Genomic DNA, 24,846 nt, shown 5'->3' on the forward strand with positions numbered 1-24,846 from the left:
AGCCCAATGCGGGGCTCGAACTCACGAACTGTGAGATCATGACCTGATCGCTTAACTGAGCTACCCAGGTGCCCCGGGAGTGAGCCTTTTGAAGAGATCCTTGTCCAGCCTAGTGGCTGACCAGCCTGCAGAGGTGAGTCAGGTGGTCGCCATCATCTTGATGAGTTTCCCCTCCTCATCTAGGAAGTGGTTCTCCAGAAAGTCTCAGATGTGGGGGTCTGCGTGGGCAGAACCCCAAGCTTGTGGTTGTCAAAGGCCCTGGTTTGGGTTTTTCTCCAGGGGCACGGTGTTTTCTCCTCCTCCTCCCTTTTTGTTTAATCTAGTTATTTTGAGAGAGAGAGAGAGAGAACACAAGCTGTGGAGGGCCAGAGAGAGAAGGAGTTCTCACTGCACTGACAGTGAAGAGCCTGAACTCACCAACTGTGAGATCATGATCTGAGCCAAAACCAAGAGTCTGATGCTTAATGGACAGAGCCACTGGGGTGCCCCAGGGCACAGTGTTTTCTATGGTGTCCAGGGCTTAGCCCCACTCATCTTGGGGTGGCTTCTGCAGGTCTAGAAGAGAGCCACACCCTCCAGAGCCACAACCTCATGCTCAAAATAGAAGCCCAGGAGAGACAGGTGTTGGAGGCCAGCAGGTGCAGGTCGTCCAGGTGGTTGACGATGGCCTCCATGTAGGTGGAATAATTCGAATTTGGGAGCTCAAGTTGGTTGGTGACAAGTGGCTAAGCACAAAAAATGGTGTTAGCTGGTCTGGGAGGCAAGGGGATGGATGAGGAGATGGTCTGGAGATGGGAATGGAGAGGATACTGGGGGGTGTTCCTAGGCGGGGAGAAGGGGAATCCCTGGGTCTGTTCCATCCAAATACTGTCAAAGCAAAAGACATCTGCAGACTGCCAGGTGTGCTGCCAAACGGAGATCCTTTTCTCTCTTCTTTTCCAATTATTGTATTTCTTGTCTAAAATGCTCTCTCTTGTGTATGTTTTGGCTGATAGTTCCAAAATCATGTTAAATCATAGTGGAGACACTAGCAGCACTGTTCCTGACTTCAGTATTTCTATATTAAGTAAGATAAGATGCTAACTTTTGGGCAGTTAAATATATAAAAACCAGGTTTGAATTGTGTCAAGTGCCTTTTTTCCATTATCTTGTAGGTCTTCCTGGAAGCAGACAAAAGATCGCCTTTGGGGAAGGTGATTACAGAGAACAAGAGTGAAGAAGACAGAAATAGGGAGGGACACCTGGCTAGCTTTGTTGGTAAAGCATGTGACTCTTGATCTCAGGGTCATGAGTCCAAGCCCCACGTTGGGTGTAGAGCTTACTTCAATTTAAAAAAGTGAGGGGGCACCTGGGTGGCTCAGTAGGTTAAGCGTCCGGATTTGGCTCAGGTCATGAGCTCATGGCTCGTGGGTTGGAGCCCTGCACCGGGCTCTGCGCTGACAGCTCGGAGTCTCGATCCTGCTTCAGATTCTGTGTGTCCCTCTCTCTGCCCCTCCCTCACTCGTACTCTTGCACTCTCTCTCTCAAAAATAAATAAACATTAAAAAAATTTTTTTTAAGTGAGAGAGAGAGAAACGAGGAAAAAGAGAAAGTGAGTACAAGGATGCATTGACGAACTGGCCACCACAAAACGTAACTAGTGCTTGATTCTGTGGGACCATCTGAGAAGCTTGGAGGAGCTTTTGTCCACTGGCTATTGCCCCCATTGATGAAGATTCCTCACACTTCAGGATTGTACACGTATAACTAGGGAGAAGCATCTCATGGCACCGTGTCCCAGAAGTGTCTGGAACAGACAATATTTATTATCTCACAGTTTTCTATGAGTCAGGAGGGCAGGAGGAAATTAGCTGAGTGGTCTTGGCTCAGAATCTTTCATGTGAGTGTAATCAGGGTATCTATAAGTTCTGCAGTCATTTGGAGGCTTAACTGGGGCTGGAGGATTCACTTTCAAGATGATTCATTCACATGGATATTGGCTGGAAGCCTCAGTTCCTCATCACATGGGCTTGTGGTTGCTTAAGTGTTCTCACAACATGGCAGCTAACTTCCTTCAGAACAAAAAAGAGACATTAGGCTCCGCCTCCTAAAGCAAGGAATGTGAAAGAATTTGTGGACATATTTTTTCTAAGAGTTTTTATTTTTTTAATTTTTCTTTTTTTTTTGATGTTTACTTTTGCTGGGGGGGGGGGAGGGACAGAGAAAGAGAGGAAGACACAGAGTCTGAAGCAGGCTCCAGGCTGCGAGCTGTCAGCACAGAGTCCAACACGGGGCTCGAAATCATGAGCCTGAGTAGAAGTTGGATGCTTAACTGACTGAGCCACTCAGGCACCCCTAAGATTTTTTATTTTTTTTTTTAATGTATATTTATCCTTGAGGGAGAGAGAGAGCATGAGTGCAAGCAGAGGAGGGACAGAGAGAGAGAGGGAGAGAGAGAGAGAGAGAGAGAGAGAGAGAGAGAGAATGCCAAGCGGGCTCCTCACTGACAGTGCAGAGCCTGACACAGGCCTTCACAAACTGTAGGATCATGACCTGAGCTGAAATCAAGAGTCAGATGCTTAACCAACTAAGCTACCCAGATGCCCCAAGATTTTATTTTTAAATAATCTCTACACCCAGCTTGGGGCCCCAACTTATAACCCTGAGATCAAGAGTCACATGCTCTACCAAATGTGTGGACATATTTTAAATTCAGCACGGCACTCCATGATAACATAGTTCCAATAGATCTGGACTATCTCAACATCCCGAAGAGCATCACCTTGGTCCACTATAACAGTGCATCGCGTTAAGTGGATCGTGTGAGGAAGAAATAGCAAGTCATGCTCACCAGAGAAGTGAGGTTAAATCCTTGGGAGATTCTGGACCCCACCACATTAGTAAAGTGTTTAAAGATCCACCGATAAGGAAGCACAACACTTTGATAGCCATTTTGGGTTTTGGAGATAGAATGTTTCATAATGGGGAGAACTGCTCTGACCTATTTATTGGATCACTTGGAAGGCTGACAACACTGGGTGGGGCCCAGGACAAGAAAAGTCTACAACTGACTCCCATGACATTGCAAGCAACCCTGCCATTGGACCATGTAATCCAAGAGACTGTGATAATGGAGGTTCCTACGGTGAGAGAAGACCTGTGAGGAGTGCATGGCAAATCCAAGACTATAAAACAGCTCCTAATGCTCCCGGACCATGACGGAGATGAAAAATCTGACTATGGGACATAGAGTGACCACGTGGCACATGTCATGACCCGGTTTCTCTCAGACCTACCAAGTTATAAGTTTGAGTAAGCCTGGCAGCAACTCATCATAAAATTTAAGTAGTACCTATCAAGTTGGGCCAGAGGCCAAAGTAAGCTACCCAAGCACTTAGAGCCCCGTGTCACCCTCCTCTGATGCACCGATGCCTCTTCCTGAGACTACAAGCTCAAGATAGAAGCAAAAAGTTAAGGCTGATTCTTGGGTGAACTGCCTTGCTATGTGGGTATAAGCCAAAAGCGGACTGCTGGTACAGTACTCTCTCACCCAGGAGTGACCCTGAAAAAGTATCAGGGAGGGGGAGTTCCTACCAATGGTGAGAACTTTGGGTGATACATCTGGTCACCTACTCTGTGTAGAAAGAGAAGTAGCCAAAGGTGAAAATATACAGAGTTGAAGCAGTGGCAAATGGCTTCATTGACCAAGGACCTGAAAGGAAATTGGGGACAAGGTTTTGGAAAGAAGCGAGTAGATCAGTAGTCTTCGAAAATTTTATGTAAAGGTTCAGAGCAACTACTTTTGATTTCCAGGCCATAGAGTTGCTATTGCAACTACTCAACTCTGCTGTTGTAGTGCAAAAGCAGCCATAAACAACAACAAGTAAATAAAGGATCATGGCTTTGTTCCCATAAAACTTTATTTACAAACAGACAGTGGGTGGATTTGGTCTGTGGGCTTTAAGTTTGCCAGTGCTTCATATTGATGGACCTAAGGAAGTGGGCAAAATATGTGAATATTTTTGTACTGCATTTCGATGACCACACAAGAGCATCCACCCCCAGAAAAGCCACCAGACAACCAAACAGACAGAATGACTCAGGCAGTGGACGACAGCCAACCTGTTATCATCTACCCCAGTGTTGACCCAATCGGCTCAGGAATGGAAGAGTCATTGTGGCAGGTTTGGAGACTATGAATGGGCCCGAAGCAGGAGCTCCAAACCACCAAAGCTGGTCTAGCTACCACTGCTATGCAATGCCTAACCTGCCAGCAGCAGAAGCCAAAGCTGGGGCCCCGATATAGCACCATCCCTCAAGGAAACCAATGAGCCACTTGGTGCCAAGCTGATTATCGGGCCCCTCTGAAAGGTGTGTTGCTTCCTCTTGACGGGAATTAATACATGTCATAGACATAATCTTGCTTTTCTGCCTGCAGTACCCTGGAGAACGCCCTAACTGAGGACTTATGGAGTAATCTACCAGTAGGGAATTAATTCTGCATAACATCACTTCTGACCCAAGAGATCCAATTTACAGCAAGGAGGATGTGGCAGTGGCTACATGATGATGGGATCTGCTGATCCTATCGCATACCATACCACTCAGAAGCCTCTGGACTGATAAAATGATGGAATAGCCTTTTGAAGGTGTAGCTGAAGTACCAGCTTAGAGATGATACTCAATAAGAATGGGACATTATCCTCCAGGATGCAATATACATCTTACCTCAATGACCATTATATGGTATTGTGTCCACAACAGACAGACCATGTGAGTCAGGAAACCAAGGAATAGGAGTCAGAGTGGACCCACTTACCATTACTTCCACTGACCTACTTGGAAAATTGTAGCCCCCTATTCCCTCTATTTTAAGTTCTGGAGCTCCTGGTTCCCAGAGAAGAATGCTTCCTCTAGGGGACAGAGTAAATGTTCCCTATCGCTACTGCCCAGTCACTTTGGGTTCCTTGTGACAAGAGACTAGCAAGAAAGGAAAGACATAGCCATATTGTCATGGGGTTAATTAACTAATTGTGATCATCAGAAGGAGAGAGACTGTACTCAATCCAGGTAGGAAAGAATGCATTTTCACCCAAGAGATTCACTGAAAATTCTCTTGCTGCTCCCTCGTCAACATTTATGGTAAATGGATAAAGGAAGTAGCTGTATTCTAAGAAAGTATGCTGACTATGGGCTCAGACTATTCCAGTATGCAGGATCTGGGCCATCCATCGGGTGAGCCATCTAGATTGCAGGTAAGAGAAATTTCAGACTAGAATGTGTTGTAAGGAGGGAGATTGTGGAATGAGCCGAGCTGAAGCAAGGGCTGTAGATGATCTTGCTAACCTTTTAAAAGTTCTCCCAGGAAATGAGATCATTCAGAAACCTAGAGCTGTTCCCAGATGAAGCAAACTGACTACAGAAAGGAAGCAGATCCAGATGGTGCAAGGGACAGACTATAGTGGATGCTGTGGTGTGCCACACAGAATTCCCCCTTTAGGACTGAGACACTCATCTCCTCGGCCGCCAGTATTGGCTACCAATGGCTCACGGCTGAATCTTTCCCTATAAATAGCTCTGGGCAAAGGGGAGTGGCCTTGCCCAAGACTTTGCCCCCATTCTCACGGCGGCCCATATTCAATGAGTAGACAGTGTAAGAGAACAAGGGTCTGGCTCCTTGCCTCAATCTGGGGCAAATCTAAAGGAATATTCCATCTCCAGAACTCCCTGTGGGATCGAGGGAGTCTTCTGTTGCAACTGCTTTACAGTTCAGCTTTTCTATGGAACTCAACCCAGCCTGGTTCCCTCACTTGCAGATGTCGTTCCCGTCCCCAGAAACTTGCACACAAATCTTCTCAGAATCTGTTTCCTGAGAGCCTGACTTAAAACTGTTCTTCTAGCACTCACTTTCCACTCTTCCTTACAGCTGTGATACAGGATATATGACCCAGACTTTGGCAAGCGCACATCCTCACTTTGGACCTTGAATCAGGAGTTAATGAAGCAGAATCATGGCACGTGCTCATTGGTGCACTGGTAGTTGCAGCCTGGTAGAGCTCCCCTGGGGAGCAGGGCTGCAGGTCAGCAGCACCAGCCACCATACAGAGCCAGCAATGTGGGAGATGGAAACCGCTGTAAAGTGCCAGCCATGGCAAATGTGTCTTGCCCACATCAATTCTGCAACATGCTTTTGTCTCCTTTTATCTTTTTACTATTTTTTTCAACATTTTATGAATTGTCCATTTTTTATTAAAAAAAGCACAATTTTTTTCAATATATATTTGTATGAACCTAATACATGTATATACACAAACACACATACCTACACACAGACAATGTAGAAGGTAATAGACCCAGTCCCTATTAATTTATCTCCAGAAAATAGCACTGCTTACTGCTTGGTGCGTATTGCTTCAGATTGTTGGGGGTGGAGGGAACCAATATTCCTTTCCTAATTTGGAAAAGTGATAGTAGATTAATACTATTTAAAAACCCAAAAGAGGGGCTCCTGGGTGGCTCAGTTGGTTGAGCATCCAGCTTTGGCTCAGGTGATGATTTCATGGTTTGTGAGTGTGAACTCCACATCAGGCTTGCGACTGTCAGCACATAGTCCACTTCGGATCCTCTGTCCCCCTCTGTCTCTCTCTCTCTCAAAAATAAAAATAAAAATAAATAAATACCCAAAAGATGGGGTGCCTGGCTGGCTTAGTCGGTAGAGCGTGCAACATCTGATCTCAAGGTCATGAGTTCAAGCCCTGTGTTGGAGCCTACTTAAAAATGATAAATAAATAAATAAATAACCCCAAAAAATGATAGGAATTGGGATTGGCAAGTTTTTTTTTTTTTTAACGTTTATTTATTTTTGAGACAGAGAGAGAGCATGAACGGGGGAGGGTCAGAGAGAGGGAGACACAGAATCCGAAACAGGCTCCAGGCTCTGAGCTGTCAGCACAGAGCCCGACGCGGGGCTCGAACTCATGGACCGCGAGATCATGACCTGAGTCGAAGTCGGCCGCTTAACCGACTGAGCCACCCAGGTGCCCCTGGGATTGGCAAGTTTATACCAGAATTTGGTTGATCATAGGGCTCTGGTAGCAAAAATTAGTTCCCTTTATCAAAACTGAGTATGCCCCACTTTGAGATACTGGAATACTTTTTTCTTTCTTTCTTTCTTTCTTTCTTTCTTTCTTTCTTTCTTCTTTTTTTTTTTTTTTTAAGATTTTTAAGTAATCTCTGCACCCAGTGTGAGGCTCAAACTCACAATCCCGATATCAAGAGTCCCACGCTCCACCGACTGAGCCAGCCAGGTGCCTCAACACTGGAATATGTTTTAAGCTGCTGTTAGAGGAAAGGACTAGAGTGCCACCTCCTTTTTCAAAATCAGAGAGAAAAAGAAAATATCACTTATGTAATTTTGCTGAGAATGATAACACAAAATGATCAGAAGCTGGAAAGTCCACAGTAAACCATGAAAGGAAAGTGAACTTGTTAGAGGAAAATACTAAATAATAAGACTTATGCTGATAAATTGTCATCTCCTCTATACCTCATATTTCATATTTCCCCAATTGGAAATTGGGCCAAAGGTGTCCTTGACAACTGATTTGGCTGTATAATCAGGAGCAGACAGGACAACCCGTGGTTGTTTCCCTATTTCATAGATGAGGAAACCAAGGCTTCAGGACATTAACTTGACCTTGCGAGAATCACACAGTAATTATCAGAGCCCAAATGCAAGCCCAAATCCTCATGACTTTGGATTTTGCATGTTCTCCACCTTAAGAACAGCAGGAAAGATGGGTTCCTTGCACAACTTTATTTTTTAAGTCCAAAGAATGCTTAATAATCATTTATTGGGATGATTCAGTGGGATTTTTATAGATGGGAAAATTCTTTAACTCATTGACTTGAGTAGGCTGTGTCCTCTTGCTCAAATCTTAACTCATCCATAAAAATGACTTAACTCCGTATTTACGAAAAGACTAAATGGCATAGCTGGGAAAATTCATTATGACCACAGCAGATACACCAGGAACCTACTGTAGCAATGTGAACAGCACTTCAAATGTATACTTCTATATTAAGCTTGGTGGTGCATGCCAGGAAACTTTTGGACCACCTGGAAGGAATATTCATTCCTTCAGAAATAGTAAACCAAAAAATACAACCTGGGAAAAAATTTCATCAGGTAGTTAATGCCTTGTAAAAGGAATCCAAAACAAAAAAGTAAATATTTTCTGCAAACTACTTGCTGGTGAATAATATAATAAGTACTACAGGCTATAAACACCTTGTTTCCTCACAAGCTTTGTAAATTTGAGTGATACACATGGCATCTGAAATGCTTCATCCCTACTCTGTAGACAGTAGTGGCATAAAGCAATGAGAACACCACAAACAGTCTTTGTTGCAAGCACTAAACTCTGACATGATAGTGTGAAAGCTGTGAAGGTACCATGTAAACTTAGCATGGCTATCTCTGTTCCATTAAAACCTGATTTATCAACACTGAGATTTGAATTTGATATAATTTTCATATCACAAACTATTATCCTTCTTTGATTTATTTGGGAACCATTTGAAAATGTAAAAAAAAAAACCCAAAACCTTCTTAGCTCACAGGACCTATGAAAACAGGCAGGAGGCTGTAGTCTGCCTGCTTTGAACAGTAGCTTTTTGTTAGGCCTCTTTGCCTGATGTTGTAAGTCACCAAACGCCCCAAGAGCATAAAACAGTAGTAAATATAAACTCCCTTCAGTGAACTTTCCTTCTCTTTGACTCCTTAAGTCCTGGCTGATTTGATTGACTCTGATACCTTCAAATCAGCTGGGTTTTGTTGTTGTCATTTTATTTTAGCATTTTATCCAACATTTATAATGGTTCTTGTTTTTTTTTTTTTAAGTTTATTTATTTATTTGAGAGAGAATGAGAGGGAGAGACCATGAGTGGGGGAAGGGCAGAGAGAGAGAGAGAGAGAGAGAGAGAGAGAGAGAGAGAGAGAGGGAGAGAGAATCCCAAGAAGGCTCCACACTGACAGCACGCAGAGCCTGATGTGGGGCTCAATCTCACGAGCTGTGAGATCATGACCTGAGCCAAGATCGAGAGTTGGATGCTTAACCAACTGAACCACCCAGGGGCCCCTATAATGGTTCTTGATGGAAAAGTCAATTTGACCTTAGTATTCCATTAGAATGGAAAGCAGAAGTCTATATACATTAATTTTAATCTGCTACTTTCACTGTCACGAGCCTCTTTCCACATTGACAAGCATTTTCACAATGTCATAACATTCCATTGGATGAATGCATCACGATTTTATGTAACAATTCCTTATTTGGGGACATTGAGATTGTTTCCAGCTTTTTACTATGATGAACACATTTCTGTAGGTTTACTTGTGCGCCTGGTTATTTTCTTAGTATAAAATCCTAGAAGTGTATAGATGAGTGCACACATTTAAAGGTTTTTAATAGCTATTGCCAAACTTCCCCTCAGATATGTGACACAACCATGCCCAGCAGCTGTATGTTTTACAGCACAGGGCCCAGTGCTGGGTGTTATTGTTTTCTGCCTTTGGCAATCTAGGAGATGAAAAATGGTATCTCTTGCTGTTTCAGTTTGCATTTCTTCAAGGTTGATAGGTGTGGCTGGCTGATAATGGCTCACTCCCAAAGATATGTCCAAGTACTAATCCCTGGAACCTGTGAATGTTACCTTATAAGGAAAAGGGGTCTTGCAGATGTGATTAAGTTAAGGATCTCGAGTGGGGAGATTATCCAAGATTATCTGGGTGGGCCCTAAATGACATCACAAGTGTCCTTCCTTATAAGAAGGAAGCAGAGAGAGATTTGACAAAGGAGGAGGCAATGTGACCACAGAGGCTGAAGGTGGAGTGATGGGATGTGACAGAATGCTGGCAGCTACCAGAAGCTGGAAGAGGCAAGGAATATATTCTCTCTAGAGCCTCAGGAGGGAATTCGGCCCTGCTAACACCTTGATTTTGATTTAGTGAAACTCATTTTGGACTTCCTGTCTCCACAACAGTGAGATAATGCATTTCTGGTGTTTTAAGCCACCAAGTTTGTGGTGCTTTGTTACAGCAACCATGGCAAACTAATATGTTTTACGGACCACATGAAAAACTTTCTTTTAAAAACGTATACGGGTGCCTGGGTGGCTCAGTCAGTTGAGTTTCAGACTCTTGATTTCGGCTCAGGTCATGGTCTTTCCTGAGTTCATGAGTTGGAGCCCCACATCGGGCTCTGTGCTAAGTGCCTCCTGGGATCCTCTCACTCTCCCTCTGCCCCTCCCCCGCTCACACTTGTGCTCTCTCTCTCTCAAAAAATAATAAACAACAACAACCAAATACCCGTCACCCATTTAAAAAACGTATAAAATGGAAATATCACACAATAATGTGAACAGTACAATTCTATATGTGTGAAAATAAATTTGAATATTTGTGTATGTGTTTACACATGCCCAGGAAAAATGTCTAGAAGGATACACCTAACAAGTAACAGTGCTTAACAGGAGGGAGGTGTGGCAAGCCAGAAAGAGGTACTGTTACTTTTACTCAAGATACTACTGGAGATCCAAGGATATTGTTTGAAGAAGCTTTGAGACTGCATTCATGTATTAATTGTGTAAACAGGAGATAAGGCATCTCTGGTTGCTACAGACAACAAAATATGTAGAAAGCAGAACAAGACAGGCTCCTCTTCTCTCCACTTTCTCGAATGTATTTTTTGATAACTTGCGCATCTTCTCAGACTTTTTTCTGCGCTGGAACAAACACATATATGCAATTTTGAAAAGACAAAAATGAATGAGTGCCATATACACTGACTTTCATTTAATGTTTCTCCAAAAATCAGTCTAGGATCCTTAGGCGCAGGGGCCTCATTCTGTTGGGCTGGTTGCTGCACGGGGCCGGGCACTCGCTGTAAGACCCAGAACTCACCTTGCCAACCTCCCCGCTGCTTTGCACTTCCTTGTATCTGTGACTTTATCCCTTTGGGGAGGAATCGCTGTAGAAAACTCCCCTGGCAGTTTTGAAAACAGTTTTATTCCCATACTGCCTTTCAGTCTGGTCTTAAAATGGATGCTCTCACCACCAACAGTTTCTACTGTGGATGACACGGGATCTACTTTTTAAAACTTTCCGGAACTGGTTGGAGAGGGATGCTAGCTTAATGTAATTACAAGAGGCATTTCTTTAAGTAAGCATGAGACTGGTTGGGTATTTTTTTTTTATATGCTCCTTAGCTACCGAGGCAGCTTTGTGAACGACTCCAGAGATCACCAGCACACAATTTTCCTTCGCAACGAACCAAATCCGAACCCTTTCTGAAACCAAGACTGAGTTGTTCGTTTAAAGAAGGACCCGGTCGGGAACTATGGGGCGCAGGTGATCTATGGGATTTTAGTGGCGGGTGACTTTAGGCACCTGAACAAGGTAAAAAACCCGGGCTAGGGAGGGGGCGCGTTGGAACCCCACGGGAGCAGGAGCAGAAGGCCACCCGGCGTATTCCGGGATGCCATAAATAGGCCCGATCCTCTGCCCCACGCATCTGGCGAGGGCGAGCAGGCTGGCGGGGTCCAGTGCTCCGAGGAACTCCAGGCAGCGAGTGTCCGCGGCCAGTCTGTGTGTCCGAAGCTTTCCCGCAGGGGGCAGTGCCGCCCGCCAGCGCGCCGATGCGGTGGGAGGGGTGTGTGGAAGCGGTGAGGAGTTGTGGGGGTTCTTTGGAAGAAAGTTAGGGGATGCTTAGGGGGTGGCAGGGGTGGGCCGGAGGGTGGGGAAGGACCGCCGGGGGTGCGTGGCGAGGCGCAAGGGAGGGGGCCAGGATGAGGCTGGGGGCGCGGGGGTGCGCGCGGCGGGGAGGCGCAGCCCCCGGAAGGTGTGAGTGAGCGGTGTGCGAGTGTGAATGCGAGTGAGTGTGTGCGCGCCGGAGCTCTCTGGGTTCCGCGAGGCGCGCGGGTGTCAGCTTGCAGCCGGGGCTCCTCCCTCCGGCCCCCCTGCCCAGCCCGGCGATCCCTCCTTCCTTCGCCGCTCGCCCCTCCCCGGCGGGCCAGGCGCTGGGACGCCCCGGCGGAGCAGGCGGCGGCGGCGAGTTGGGGAGCCCTGGGCTGGGCGCTGCCGGAGGGGCCCGAGCCGAGCCGCCCCCGCCCCGGCCCGGCCGCGCCGGCCCGCTTCCCGCGGGGCCACGCCCTGTCAAACTTTGTTGCTGCGGCCGCCGCGGCGGCGAGCCGAGCGGGCAGGCGAGCGGGAGGGAGGGAGGGGCGGGCGCCGGGCCGGGCCGGGCCGGGCGCGGGCGGCGAGGGGCTCGGAGAGCGGCGGCCCCGGCCCGCGGCCCCACCATGCCCCAGCTCGGCGGCGGCGGCGGCGGGGGAGGCGGCGGCGGCGGCGGCGGCTCGGGCGCCGGGGCGGCCGGCGGAGGGGACGACCTCGGGGCGAACGACGAGCTGATCCCCTTCCAAGACGAGGGGGGCGAGGAGCAGGAGCCGAGCAGCGACAGTGCCTCGGCGCAGCGGGACCTGGACGAGGTCAAGTCGTCCCTGGTCAACGAGTCGGAGAACCAGAGCAGCAGCTCGGACTCGGAGGTAAGGAGGCTCCCGGGGCCGACCCCGGGGGACCCCGGCCCCGCGCCCGCTCACCCGCCCTCGCCTTTGTGTCTCCTCCGCAGGCGGAGAGGCGCCCGCAGCCCGCCCGGGACGCCTTCCAGAAGCCGCGGGACTATTTCGCCGAAGGTACGTGCGGGTCTGGGCAGCCCCCACGCGCGGGCCCCGCTGCGCCCAGCGCCTCCGCTCAGGCCGCCCACGGTTCCCCTCGTCCCGTGGCCGTGCCCCTGCTCTCCGTCCCCCGCGGCCACAGCCGTCCTGGAGCGCGGTCCCCGCCCCGGGTCCCCTGCCGCTGCGCTGTCCCGGCGGCCCGGGCCTCACCCCCGCCTCGCTCTCACCCGCAGTGAGAAGGCCCCAGGACGGCGCGTTCTTTAAGGGCCCCCCGTACCCTGGGTACCCGTTCCTGATGATCCCAGACTTGAGCAGTCCGTACCTCTCCAACGGACCCCTGTCTCCGGGAGGAGCGCGCACGGTGAGTGCGGGTCGGGCCGCGCCAGGGCGGGTGGGGGGCCGGGCCGGCGGGATGCGCCCCCGGGCTCGGCGACGGGGTGGGGGATGGGGCCGTCTCGGGAGGATCCTGGGCAGAGCGAGTTTGCGGAGTTGAACTATTCTGTGGCTGCCGAGCGTTAGGCTGCGCTGGCCAGTGCTTGCAGGAAAGTAAAGTTCCTTTAAAATTTACCCTTCTACTGGGGAAGAGGCTTTGGGGTCCATTTCTGGGGGTCTTCCCTGGCCTCCAAAATTCTTTGCTGGTAGTAAAGGAGAACTTGGATTTGTGCCCGCTTTTGGACGGGGGTGGGGGGGTGGTGTCTCGCTTTCCTTCCTGGAAATCCGTCAGCTTTCCCTGGCAGTTGGGCAGTGGGCTGGGGGAGCTGGCTTGGCGACGTTGCCCCCGACTCCAGTTTCACTGGGCTGCTGCGAGTTCGTTCCTAAGAAACCCAGTATTCGTGGCGGATTATTCACACCCCCCTCCCTACCCCCAGCCGTCGAGCGGGGGGCCTCAACTGTTCTGTGGAGCTTGGGATTTTAAACTCGCCTAGATGATTTCGAGGGTGACCCGAGGCATTCTTCACGTTGAGGAACTTGGCTTTTTCCCCCTTTGTTGCCGGCTTTTCTCATTTAAAGCGAGCGCTGCGACACTTTAAACCTGTTAATGGGCGCGCATTGTGTGCTGTGCGCTGGCATTTAGAGCCGTGATTAAGCAAATTGACCGGGCCCCAGACGACGTGCAAATGAGGGCGGATTCCATCGCCCCCTCCCTGGCCCTAAACTCGCGCCCCCCGCGTCGCGAGGGGAGCAGCCCTGGGCAGGCAAGGCCTTTGTGTCCCCCGAGCCGCCGCCACCTCACCCCACCCCAGGGCCAGCTGCTCAGGTGCTAGGTCCGATAGCAGATTTTCGGTGAGCACCTACCTACTGAGACTGTGACTGTTGTCGGACTCTTGCGCGCCGCCGTCCCTTGGGCCCCACGAGCACCGTAGTGGCTCTCTTTGCTTGCCAGTGCACGCCAGTTCGTTCTTTTTTCAGGGGCGGGAGGTGTTGGCGCCTCAGGAGCAGGCCTGACAAACTCACTTTATGCTTAAGCTGTCCTTAAATACTGGTCATAATTAAAGGGCCGCCTGAGAAACGCTCTGTACTGAATGGGCGCTCCCTACTGTCATGGTACAGGGTCGATGGAGAGTGGAGGCGCTCTCCTGGCCGGAAGGGATGTGAGAGTGGAGGTAGGGGGCTCTGACCTGGGGAGAGGGGCGTGGGACCACACACCTTCATCTTTCTAGCCGGGAAAGCCCCGCAGCTTTGTCCCTTCTTTGGAGCACCCTGGGAAGTCCTGAGTATAAGCTGGATATGGGCGTCTGACTGGTGCCTTTTCTCATTCATATTGAAAGTGGGTAAAGTAAAAGTTGAGCAAAACAAGCTGCAGCGACTTGGTTTAGGTGTTCACTGATTCTGTTCCTTGTGCACCGATGTAGCTGAGTTCTAAAAGGGTTTTGGAAGCTCAGGTTTGCTAGGGTTCCTGTAACAAAGTCCCATTTTTCCATTTACCATTAGATGTCTAGAGAGAGGAGTCTGGGAGGCATTAACGGCTGTGAGTCAGCACTGATCCAGGTCCTGGTGCAGATCAAGTCACCAGAAGTGTCCCAAATATGACCAGTTTTTCCCTCAAGCAGGCTGTTCCTTCTACCTACCCGGTTCTCTTTGGGGTGCTTTGACTCTTCCTCTTTGAAGGAGAACTCTGACAACTGCCTGTCTTCATCTGTTGCTCCCCCCACCTCCACCCCAAGAGCCTCAGGGGGACTGGTTTTCTGTTTGTGTCGGCTCCCATCTTTCCACCATCTTCCACTGCCCTTCTTTCCTTCTTCCATCTTACATGTTCTTTTGCCTCAGAACTTCCACAGGCTGATTTCTTGCTGGTCCTGGGGATTCCTGATTACTAAATCCAGGCCTGCGTGGGAATTTTGGAGCCCTCCTTGGAGAAGCCAACCTTCTCCTCTGCATGTCTCTGACTGTCCCTGCTCATTCCTGCAGCTGTTCACTGCCCTGGCCCATGTCACCATCCTTCTTTTAAGCCTCCAGGGACACTCAAGTCCCTGTTGTCGACCTTTCCTAAAGATCTTAGTGTATCCTGTCCCACTCTCCTACATAATCTGGTCTCCCTGGTGAACTTCCCATATAGAAGTAAGTTCAATCTCCCTGTAGTTTCTGTGCCCCTTTTGTGCCTTTAATTGTGTTAGGCCTGCCTGGTTCAAAAGTTTATTGATATACTGGGGGAGTTTCCTGCAGTTAGATGAGCTCAATAGAACCTGCTAATTTTGACCCTATCCTTGAACATCATGGGCTTTTCAGAAAGCAAGTGAGGAAACACTTAAGCACTTGATTGTCTGGACTATAGGGTCAAGATGATGCTTTTCCTGTGGATGATTATATTAACGTAATTAATGTGATTTTCACAGTAGGCAAACTATAGGTGCAGACCAAGTGGTCCTCTTTTGGGGTCCAAGCCTGGTAAAATGAATGTACATAGATAAGGGTAGAAGAGGGGGGAGAGAGGTAACTGAAGCTGGACGCAGAGGGGTGCCTGGAATATATGATCTGCTCTCCCTTTTGGCATCCTGGGTCTTTTTTTGTTTTACTACTAGATTTCACAACCTTAGGCGTTCCTACTCTAAAGCCTCTAAGTAGTACAAAACTGGGTGACTTCAGTTCTCTGCTGTTCTCACACTTTCTGGAAATACCAAGCCACAAGCAAAAGTAGGGGTTGGCTGGAGGTTTTCAGGGTGTTAATTGGCCCTAGGAATAGCAAGCAAGAGGGCTGCCGCACTGGCATAATTCCTGCTGGGATGACTGGGGGCTGGCCAGTCCCGCAGTTTGGACTTGTCTTCCCCATGCGTTACCTTTGCCCTCCACTCTGGTTTGGCTGGGAGGCTGGGAAGTGGCCTCTTCCTGAGGCTCTTTAGAGAAGAGGTCCCCTTAGCCTGGGGTGTGTGCCAAGCCTCCAAGCCATGATTCATTCTCCTCTGGAGCCCTGGGGACCCTGTGGCCTATGAAGAGATGAATAACTGCCACAAACCGTCTTTCACTCCCTCCAAAAGCCACCCTGAAATGACACATTCATTCATGAAAAGGCTTCACAAGTTTACTAAACCACCTTGGTGCTGTTGACTAGTTTTTTTGTTAGGAAAATGTAAGCCAACACAGAGGAAAGTGGATGTCAAAAATAGTGTAAGACTGGGGCGCCTGGGTGGCTCACTGGGTTAAGCATTCGACTTCAGCTCAGGTCATGACCTCTTGGTTCGTGGGTTCGAGCCCCACGTCGGGCTCTGTGCTGACAGCTCAGAGCCTGGAGCCTGCTTCAGATTCTGTGTCTCCCTCTCTCTCTCAAAAATAAATAAACGTTAAAGAGTTAAAAAAAAATAGTGTAAGGCTAATAAGAGCCAAAAAGAAAATGTTGAATGTGGTTCAGTGACTTAGCTATGAAATGGTAGAGGGTATTTTGACCGCGACATGTGTGCTAATGGCATTTTGGAAAAGAACACTTCTGGGTAAAGTTGTCAAGGGAGTCTATGGCTTGGGGTTCCAGTTCATGAATTTAAGAACCACTATCATGCAGCTCAAGCATCGCATTGCTGGCACCTTTCTTGGACCATCTCGACTCAGGCTTCTGTATGAAGTTGTTCTGTTCTCCAAACATGTGCATGTTTTTCAGTCCTTCCTATCCTGTCGCTTCCCATGGGAGGTCTTGCAAGTATCCTGGATGCTCTTGTTTTCTGCCCGACATGAAGGAACCCAAGCAGAAATCTCTGTGTACAGATAGAGAAGTTGTCTGTCTTTAGAAGCTGTGTGTAAAAGCTGATAAGTAAATCTTTTTCTTCTGGAAGATCAGTATAAACATGCTGCTTTTGGTAAAATTCTTTAAAGCCATTTCATCTAAATATAACTTCTGTTCCATGTTTTTCTAAATATAACTCAGGGTTTAATGAGGGTTTTTTTTAAATGGAATGAGCTTTTGCAAGGGCCCTGCCTGTGTGGCGGAACTTTTGGCACTTGGATTGCTGGGACAAATGATGAGCAGCTCGGTGGAGGGGACTTGAACCCTGTCAGTCTTTTTTCTTTGAGTAGGTGGATCTGGCAGGGTTACCCTACTTGCTTTACTGTTGGAAAGTTATAGGCTGGTCTCATTCTTCATCGATCTCACTTCTTGGGATTCTTGAGGAGAAAGTAGGCTGGTACACTAACAAAAAGTAACCTTTAACATAGTGTTCCTGCCTTTATAGTGATGTGCAAAGTTACAAAATTGTGACCTAAAAAATGACATAATGATTAACTCATTGGAAGATGCAATAATCCAAATATATATGTAATGCAGATATCCTACTTATATTCCAATTTATTTATTTTTTAAAAATGTTTCATTTATGTATTTGAGAGCAAGAAAGAGAGGGAGCGTGTGTGCACATGCGAATCAGGGTAGGGCGGAGAGAGAAGGAGGGAGAGAGAATCCCAAGCAGGCTCCATGCTGTCAGCACAGAGCCCGACACAGGGCTTGAACCCACGAACCCACGAACTGTGAGATCATGACCTGAGCCAAAACCAAGAATTGGATGCTTAACCAACTGAGTCATCCAGGTGTCCAATATAGTCATTCCAATTTAGAGTCAACTTGACTTGCCAAACTGGGGAAATTTAGATTGGCATTCTTAAGATTAATTCATAATTCTTCAATTTCATCTGATATTTACTGAGGAGCTATCATGGCAGTGGCTCAGGGATATGGGAGATATGATGAAGTAGATCCAGCTTTGCCCTAAAGGGCTTAAAAATTGAAGTAGTGTTGGGGCACCTGGGTGGCTCAGTGGGTTGAGTGTCTGACTTCAGCTCAGGTCATGATCTCACAGTCTGTGAGTTCGAGCCCTGCATCAGGCTCTGTGCTGACAGCTCCGAGCCTGGAGCCTGCTTCAGATTCTGTGCTTCCCTCTCTCTCTGCCCCTCTCCCGCTTATGCTCTCTCTCTGTCTGTCTGTCTGTCTCTCTCTCTCAAAAAGTAAATAAACATCAAAAAAAAAAAATAAGCTTGTTGAAGAAAAGTTGTTTTGGGCTAACATGATCAAGGAACTTAGGGAGAAGAAATTGTTTGAAAGTAGTCCCTGAGGTGCCTGGTTAGCTGAGTTGGTAAAGCATGTGACTCCTTATCTTGGGGTTGTGAGTTCAAGTCCCACACTGGGTGTAGAGATTACTTAAAAAATAAAATCTTTAAAAACAAACAAACAACTAGTCCCTGAAACTCAGTCATTCTTTATTTTATTTTTTTTTAATGTTTATTTATTTTTGAGAGAGGGAGAGAGACAGAGCGTGAGCAGATGACAGGGATGCAGAGAGAGAGGGAGACATAGAATCCAAAGCAGGCTCAAGGTTCTGAGCTGTCAGCACAGATCCTGACACGGGGCTCGAACCCATGAGCTGCGAGATCATGACCTGAGCCGAAGTTGGACACTTAACCGACTGAGCCACCCAGGCGCCCCAGTCATTCTTTAATTCAATGTAATTCTTGTTAATTATAAAAAAAAATTTAAACATGCAGGAGTGAGAAGTGTTAAGTCTTCCTTCACCCCAATCATGAGGTGGAAGCCAGCACTGGGAGAGCAAAGGCAAAAAGTTCAGGGCTGTCTGGGGTAATACAAGTTACTCCATTTGGCTGCATGATGAGGGGGCAGGGCATGGGATGCCTTGAATGTCATGAAAGAATCTGGGCTTACTCAGGAAGTGGCTGAGAACCATAGAAAATTACACTGGGAAGTGATGTGGCTAGTACGTTTGCCTAGACTATAGTGATTGGAGGGAGAAGATCTGAAAGGAGCTACAAGGGTTAGGAGACTCACAGGAGTCTGGGGTGATGTGAAAAGTGCTCCCAGGAGTAACTGGATGGAGAGGAAGGGTAGGATGGGAGAGACTGGAATGGTGACTTGAATTTATGCGGGGAGGGGAAGTAACCGGAGGCAGAAAGTGGCTGATGTCACACTTAACTCTTGATGTCTGAGCCTCGGTGCCTCCGAGGGAATGACTTCTTCCATGTGGGACCCTGGCATGCCATCTTTGCCCCCCCCCCCCCCCCCCCCCACACACACACACACTGAACGGATGCTCATTGGCTACTTTGGCAACAGCAGAACTCACAGGCTGCGAGGGTCTTTTCATTTGGAGGAACTGCTAAGTTTCATTGGAGACACCTGGGGTGTGAGCAGGTGATGCGTGGATAGTTGAAACTGCAGCCTCGGGATGATGCAAGGGAGCCAGAGAAGAAGGGACAGGCTGCTCCGAGCAGAGAAAGAAGTCCCTGAGGCAGGATGGAAAGGAGCTTTTGCCAAGGTAAGAGGAGCGCCCAGGTCCTGTGACATTATGGAAGCTGGTCCTCGCTGTCAGATGCCACAGAGAGAGGAGACAAGAAGACGGTGGAATGAAGAGGAGCTTTGGGAATTTAGCAACAGGAAGCTATTGGTGCCCACTGAGACCAGCAGTTCAGGCAATGGGAGTGATGAAGCCGGGGAGGCAGAGGTACTAGCTCAGCACTTCCCAGTCGGGTGCCCGGGTGCTGTGTTGTGGACTGGTCCCAGGTAGTGACCCGTCCCTCACTCAGTTGGAACCCCAGACCAGACTTCCCTCTCTACCCCTGTGTACCTTACACATTTCCTGTCTACTGTCACCTGGACAACCCATTTAAGATGTTTGACTATGGCAAGTAGAGGGAAGGGAAGAGCCGTGGATCTTGGAGAGGGTGTGTTTGGGATGTTGGCGTGGGAGCCTGTTTGTAGGGCAGTAGGCTAGGGTGGAAGATGAATGGAGAAGACGAAGGGGAAGGGGAAATGAGAATGGAACTGGGAAGAAGGCAGTCTTCTTTCATGGATGGAGGACGCTCAGCAGTAGACGTCCTTCCAGTTTTACAGACTCGCCCAAGAGTTGAAGATGGGGATGTATGTGCAGAGGTGGAGCTGGCCGAAATTGAGGGGCAGTGCCTTGGATGGTTGGATGGCTTTGTGTCCTCAAATCAGGGCAGGGTGGCTGGAGCAGGGGTCTTGGACATGTCGTCAGTACGGGCCCTTCCTCTTCACCCCACTGTAAAACCAAAAACGTTGGGAACCTTCTAGCTACGTGTTAAATGATGAACCTTTGGGCATTGATTGGAAGATAGGACCCACCTGGTAAGTGTTTCCTCTTTTTAATGTCTGGGGCTGGCTGATTTTGAAGGATGATAAAGGTGGAATCAAAATACAACTCCTTTGCTGTCAGGAGCAGATACTGAGGTATGATAAATAATTGGGGCTGGAAAAGGACTGACTGCTTAAAAGCTTATAGAAAACTGCCCCCAATTGGCTAATCTGATCATGTATTTTAGGAGGAGGTTTTTAAATGTCTCACATGTTTATTATTATTTTTTAATGTTGATTTATTTTTGAGAGAGAGAGAGGGGGAGGGGCAGAGAGAGAGGGAAAGAGAGCATCCCAAGCAGGCTCCGCACTGTCAGTGCAGAGCCCAATGTGGGGCTCGATCTCACGAATCGAGATGAGATCATGACCTGAGCCGAAGTCAAGAGTCAGACGCTTAACCGACTGAGCCACCCAGGTGCCCCATTATATGTTCCATGTTTTATTGTTTTCTCCCAAACTGGTTTGGATTTAAGGGACAGTGATATAAATGCAATTTCCCAACCCTCGGCATTGGGGGATGAAGGGAACACAGGGAAGTCAAGGGGGCTTGCCTTTTCCTCTCTACCACATGTGCTACTTAGTGAACAGCTCTGGGATGCTGTACAGTTTCTTTCTTAGACTTATAAGTTGTTAGAATGCTCTGAGTTAGCTCAGTTGACAGGTACCTTTAAGGTTCTAAAATACATTTCAGAATCTTAAATCTTTTCTTTTCATTATGTATGTAGCCTACAGATTTTCATGGGAAGATGAACAGTTTGTTTAGAAATACATTTCAGAGTTTGAAAATAAAATCCTACAAATGTCTTCCTAAACATGGCCCTTTTCAGGACCTTTTGTGGAAGTGATAAGGGGTGCTAACTTTAGTTATCTGGAGTCCTCAGGACAGGAAATGAACTCACATTCATGCTTTCAAACTGTGCTATAGCATTTTGAAGTTGGTTTTTTTTTTTTTTTTAATGTTCATTTATTTATTTTGAGAGTGAAAGAGAGAGTGTGTGTGTGAGCAGGGGAGAGGGGCAGAGGGAGAGAGAAATCCCAAGCAGGCTCCACACTCAGCACAGAGTCCAGCATGGGGCTCCATCTCATGACCCTGGGATCATGCTCTGAGCCAAAATCAGGAGTTGGACGCTTAACCAACTGAGCCACCCATACGCCCCAGTACTATAGCATTTTAGAACTCTGTCTCATTCAAGAGGAACAAGGCGCCAAGTGTTCACCATAATTGTGGAAGGTAACCATAAAATAAATATAAACAAAGAATTCCCAAAAGAAGAAACTACAAATGACCACCACATATGTGAAACTGTGTTCAACCTCCCAGGTAGTCAAACAATGCTAGAAAAGAAAATAATCTTTTTTGTTTTATTTTGTTTTGGTTTTTTGGCCCACCAAATTACCAGAGATTTTGTCTTAAGGAGATTTTTAAATGCTGGCAAACGTATGGTAAAGTGGGTGCTCTCATTTGCTCTTCCTGAGGGGCGTTAAGAGCTCCACCCCATTTGGAAAGCGCTTGGCAGTAGCTGCTAAAACCTTAATATTTCTCATAGCTTCTGACCTGCTATGAAATAGATACTTATTCCTATTTTGCTGCTGTGCAGGCAGATTAGTAGAGGTCAAGTATCTTGTTCAAGGTCATGCTACTGATAATCAACCCGTGCAAAGATTTGAACTTGGTTGTGAGTTTAAAGTCTAGGTGTTCCCCGTTCCACCCTCGTGACTTTACCCACAGGCCTGATGTAACTAACTCGTCCTCTTGGGAGGACAGCTGACCTTTGTTTCGCAGTTCAGAAATCCTGATGTGAGTTACCAGTTGGGGTGGAGGGTGGCACATTTGTTCCGACTTTATGAACCAGACCTGGGAATGTGCCTTCCCAAATAGACGGTGTGTGAGTGAGTGGCTGGGGTTTGAGTTGTTCTATCACAACTGTGCTCCGGAAGACTTAAATAACCTTTAATGGGTGGCCCCCAGAGCTTTACCACCACTCATTACCCTCTTTGGGAGAAAAAAGTGGTTATCTACTAACATTGGAACTGTTTTGAACTTGGGACAGTTTTTCCTTGTTGAAGTGGGCGAGGGTTGGAAGATTACACAGTGTGTCTTTGGTGTGGAAGAAGGTGGGAGGCATAAACGTGCTTGCTACCCCTGCCACTTGGATTACAACATAGTTTGGTTAATAAACCGAGCTCTGGTGAACCGCGCATGCAAATATTATTTCCCTGTTATTTATTTTATAAAATACTGTATAAATTGGTTGCCTTTTTAAAGCTAAGTTAAAAATCAGTCCCAGTCATTTATAACTATTACAGTAAATTGAGTATTAAAGAAATAAATAACTAAACATTTACACAGAATTATTTTAAGAATTGCAGAGAATGTATTAGTCTCCTCCTTACTCCCCTTTCTGTGTGTGTGTGTGTGTGTGTGTGTGTGTGTGTGTAAGATGGTTTGACATCAGGATTCAGGTAATTCAGTGCTTTTTCTTTCACTTCCCAAATTATCTTTAGGTGGTTTCTTTTTGAAAACAATAGCATGGTGGAAAGATTAATTAGAAGGGCTTCTGAGTATGGTTGATAGATGCTGGGGAGGCACTTGGGGTCCTAAGTAAGCCCTTCTTGAGATCTGGCTATTGCAAGACACTAAATCTTAGTGAGATAAATGTCTTAAACCTCATACAGTGAATGGGGTCATTATTTGTAGGAACGTCTATAAAAAAATGTGTGGAAAACAAAAAAACATAAATATGAGAGATAGAAACTGTGATTAAAAATTTAAAAAAAAAATTTTTTTTTTTTTTAACGTTTATTTATTTTTGAGACAGAGAGAGACAGAGCATGAACAGGGGAGGAGCAGAGAGAGAGGGAGACACAGAATCTGAAACAGGCTCCAGGCTCCGAGCTGTCAGCACAGAGCCCGACGCGGGGCTCGAACCCACGGACCGTGAGATCATGACCTGAGCCGAAGTCGGATGCTTAACCAGCCAAGCCACCCAGGCGCCCCAAAAAATTTTTAAAAATAGATGGATCTAGGGCTGCCCGGCTGGCTCAGTGAGTGGAGCATGTGACTCTTGGTCTCAGGGTTGTGAGTTCAAGCTCCATACTGGGCATAGAGCTTACTTTAAAAAAAAAAAAAGATGGATCTAACAATGAGGAAGAAAAAAGAAGTAGGAATCAATGGTGTGAAAAGCGGATCAGTTTACAAGTCCATATTTGTTGGCAGTAGTGATTTCTGATGTTTGGGACTGCATTCTTCTCCATAAATTGCAAAAAGTGTACATTGGGGTCACTAAGGTCAGATTTATAACACATACCTGCTAGGGTGGGTTGGGTGTTCTTCCCTCAGGTTCCTCTGCAAGGACCCTCTGCCTGGGTACCCTGTAGCCCTCTGAGCTGGAAGGGAGCATCCGGCCTGGCCCACCCCACCCATGAGGAGCATAAGCTCAGGATGATCGTGAACTTGCCTGGATCAAACAGTTACGAAGAATGGAAGCAGGACTAGGACTTGCTCAGCTGCATCACTGGGCTTTACTTTCTCCACTGCTCCGAGGGGTCTACAGCAAGCCCTGCAGAAAGCAGTGCTACAGGGAAAGCACACCTCAAAATACTTCTTTATTAAACTGCAACACCTGACTCATGAAAAGTGACTTACAGGGACACCTGGGTGGCTCATCGGTTGGGTGTCCAACTTCAGCTCAGGTCAGGATCTTGCAGTTCATGAGTTCGAGCCCTGTGTCAGGCTGTGTGCTGACAGCTCAGAACCTGGAACCTGCTTCACATTCTGTGTTTCCCTCTCTCTCTGCCCCTCCCCCGCTTGCATTCTGTCTCCATCTCTCTCCCTCTCTCTCTCTCTCTCTCTCTCTCAAAAATTAAAACATTAAAAAAATTTAAAAAAAAGTGACTCACAGACATTTGTTGAATGTTGACAGCATGAATATTTAACATCAACATTTAAAAAAAACAGCCCTATAAGCACCTGCAGTGTTCCAGGGCACTATGTCACACTGTTTACAACTGTTACCACATGGGACACTTGCGTGACTGCTACCGGAAGCTCTCTTTTATCCCTGAGTAAGCTTCGATAGAGCCTAAGTGCGGGGCCAGGATCACCTGTGTGGGAAGTGTTAGGGCCATCATTCCAGCCACAGTCCTAGACTGTCCCTGTACTGAGAGTTGGCAACCAAGTTAATGTGAAAATGCCATTTGGAACAATTCACAAAGCAGTAGTGTGTACAAGTAAGAGATGAGCGAGGAGTAACATCTCTGCATTTGTTCCTTTCGATGTCATTTCCAGTCCTATCACAGAGGAGGCACATTTTTTTTTAAATTTTTTTTTTTTAACGTTTATTTATTTTTGAGACAGAGAGAGACAGAGCATGAACGGGGGAGGGGCAGAGAGAGAGGGAGACACAGAATCGGAAGCAGGCTCCAGGCTCTGAGCCATCAGCCCAGAGCCCGACGCGGGGCTCGAACCCACGGACCGTGAGATCGTGACCTGAGCTGAAGTCGGACGCTCAACCGACTGAGCCACCCAGGCGCCCCGAGGAGGCACTTTTAATCCC

The 24,846-nt window shown here is 47.4% G+C and overlaps 1 protein-coding gene across 2 annotated transcripts in view; it reads left to right on the forward strand.

Annotated features, from left to right (window-relative positions):
* The first annotated feature begins 12,339 nt into the window (after positions 1 to 12,339).
* The window catches only part of TCF7L1 (transcription factor 7 like 1), a 158,263-nt gene continuing 145,756 nt past the window's right edge, over positions 12,340 to 24,846 (forward strand). For both annotated transcript variants that reach the window (XM_042981855.1, XM_042981856.1), the window contains exons 1-3: positions 12,340 to 12,582; positions 12,666 to 12,729; positions 12,945 to 13,072. In XM_042981855.1, the coding sequence (XP_042837789.1) occupies positions 12,340 to 12,582; positions 12,666 to 12,729; positions 12,945 to 13,072 (435 nt within the window). The remainder of the gene's footprint in view (positions 12,583 to 12,665; positions 12,730 to 12,944; positions 13,073 to 24,846) is intronic.

Source organism: Panthera tigris, chromosome A3 (assembly GCF_018350195.1).
Source record: "Panthera tigris isolate Pti1 chromosome A3, P.tigris_Pti1_mat1.1, whole genome shotgun sequence".
Classification (NCBI taxonomy): Eukaryota; Metazoa; Chordata; class Mammalia; order Carnivora; family Felidae; genus Panthera; species Panthera tigris.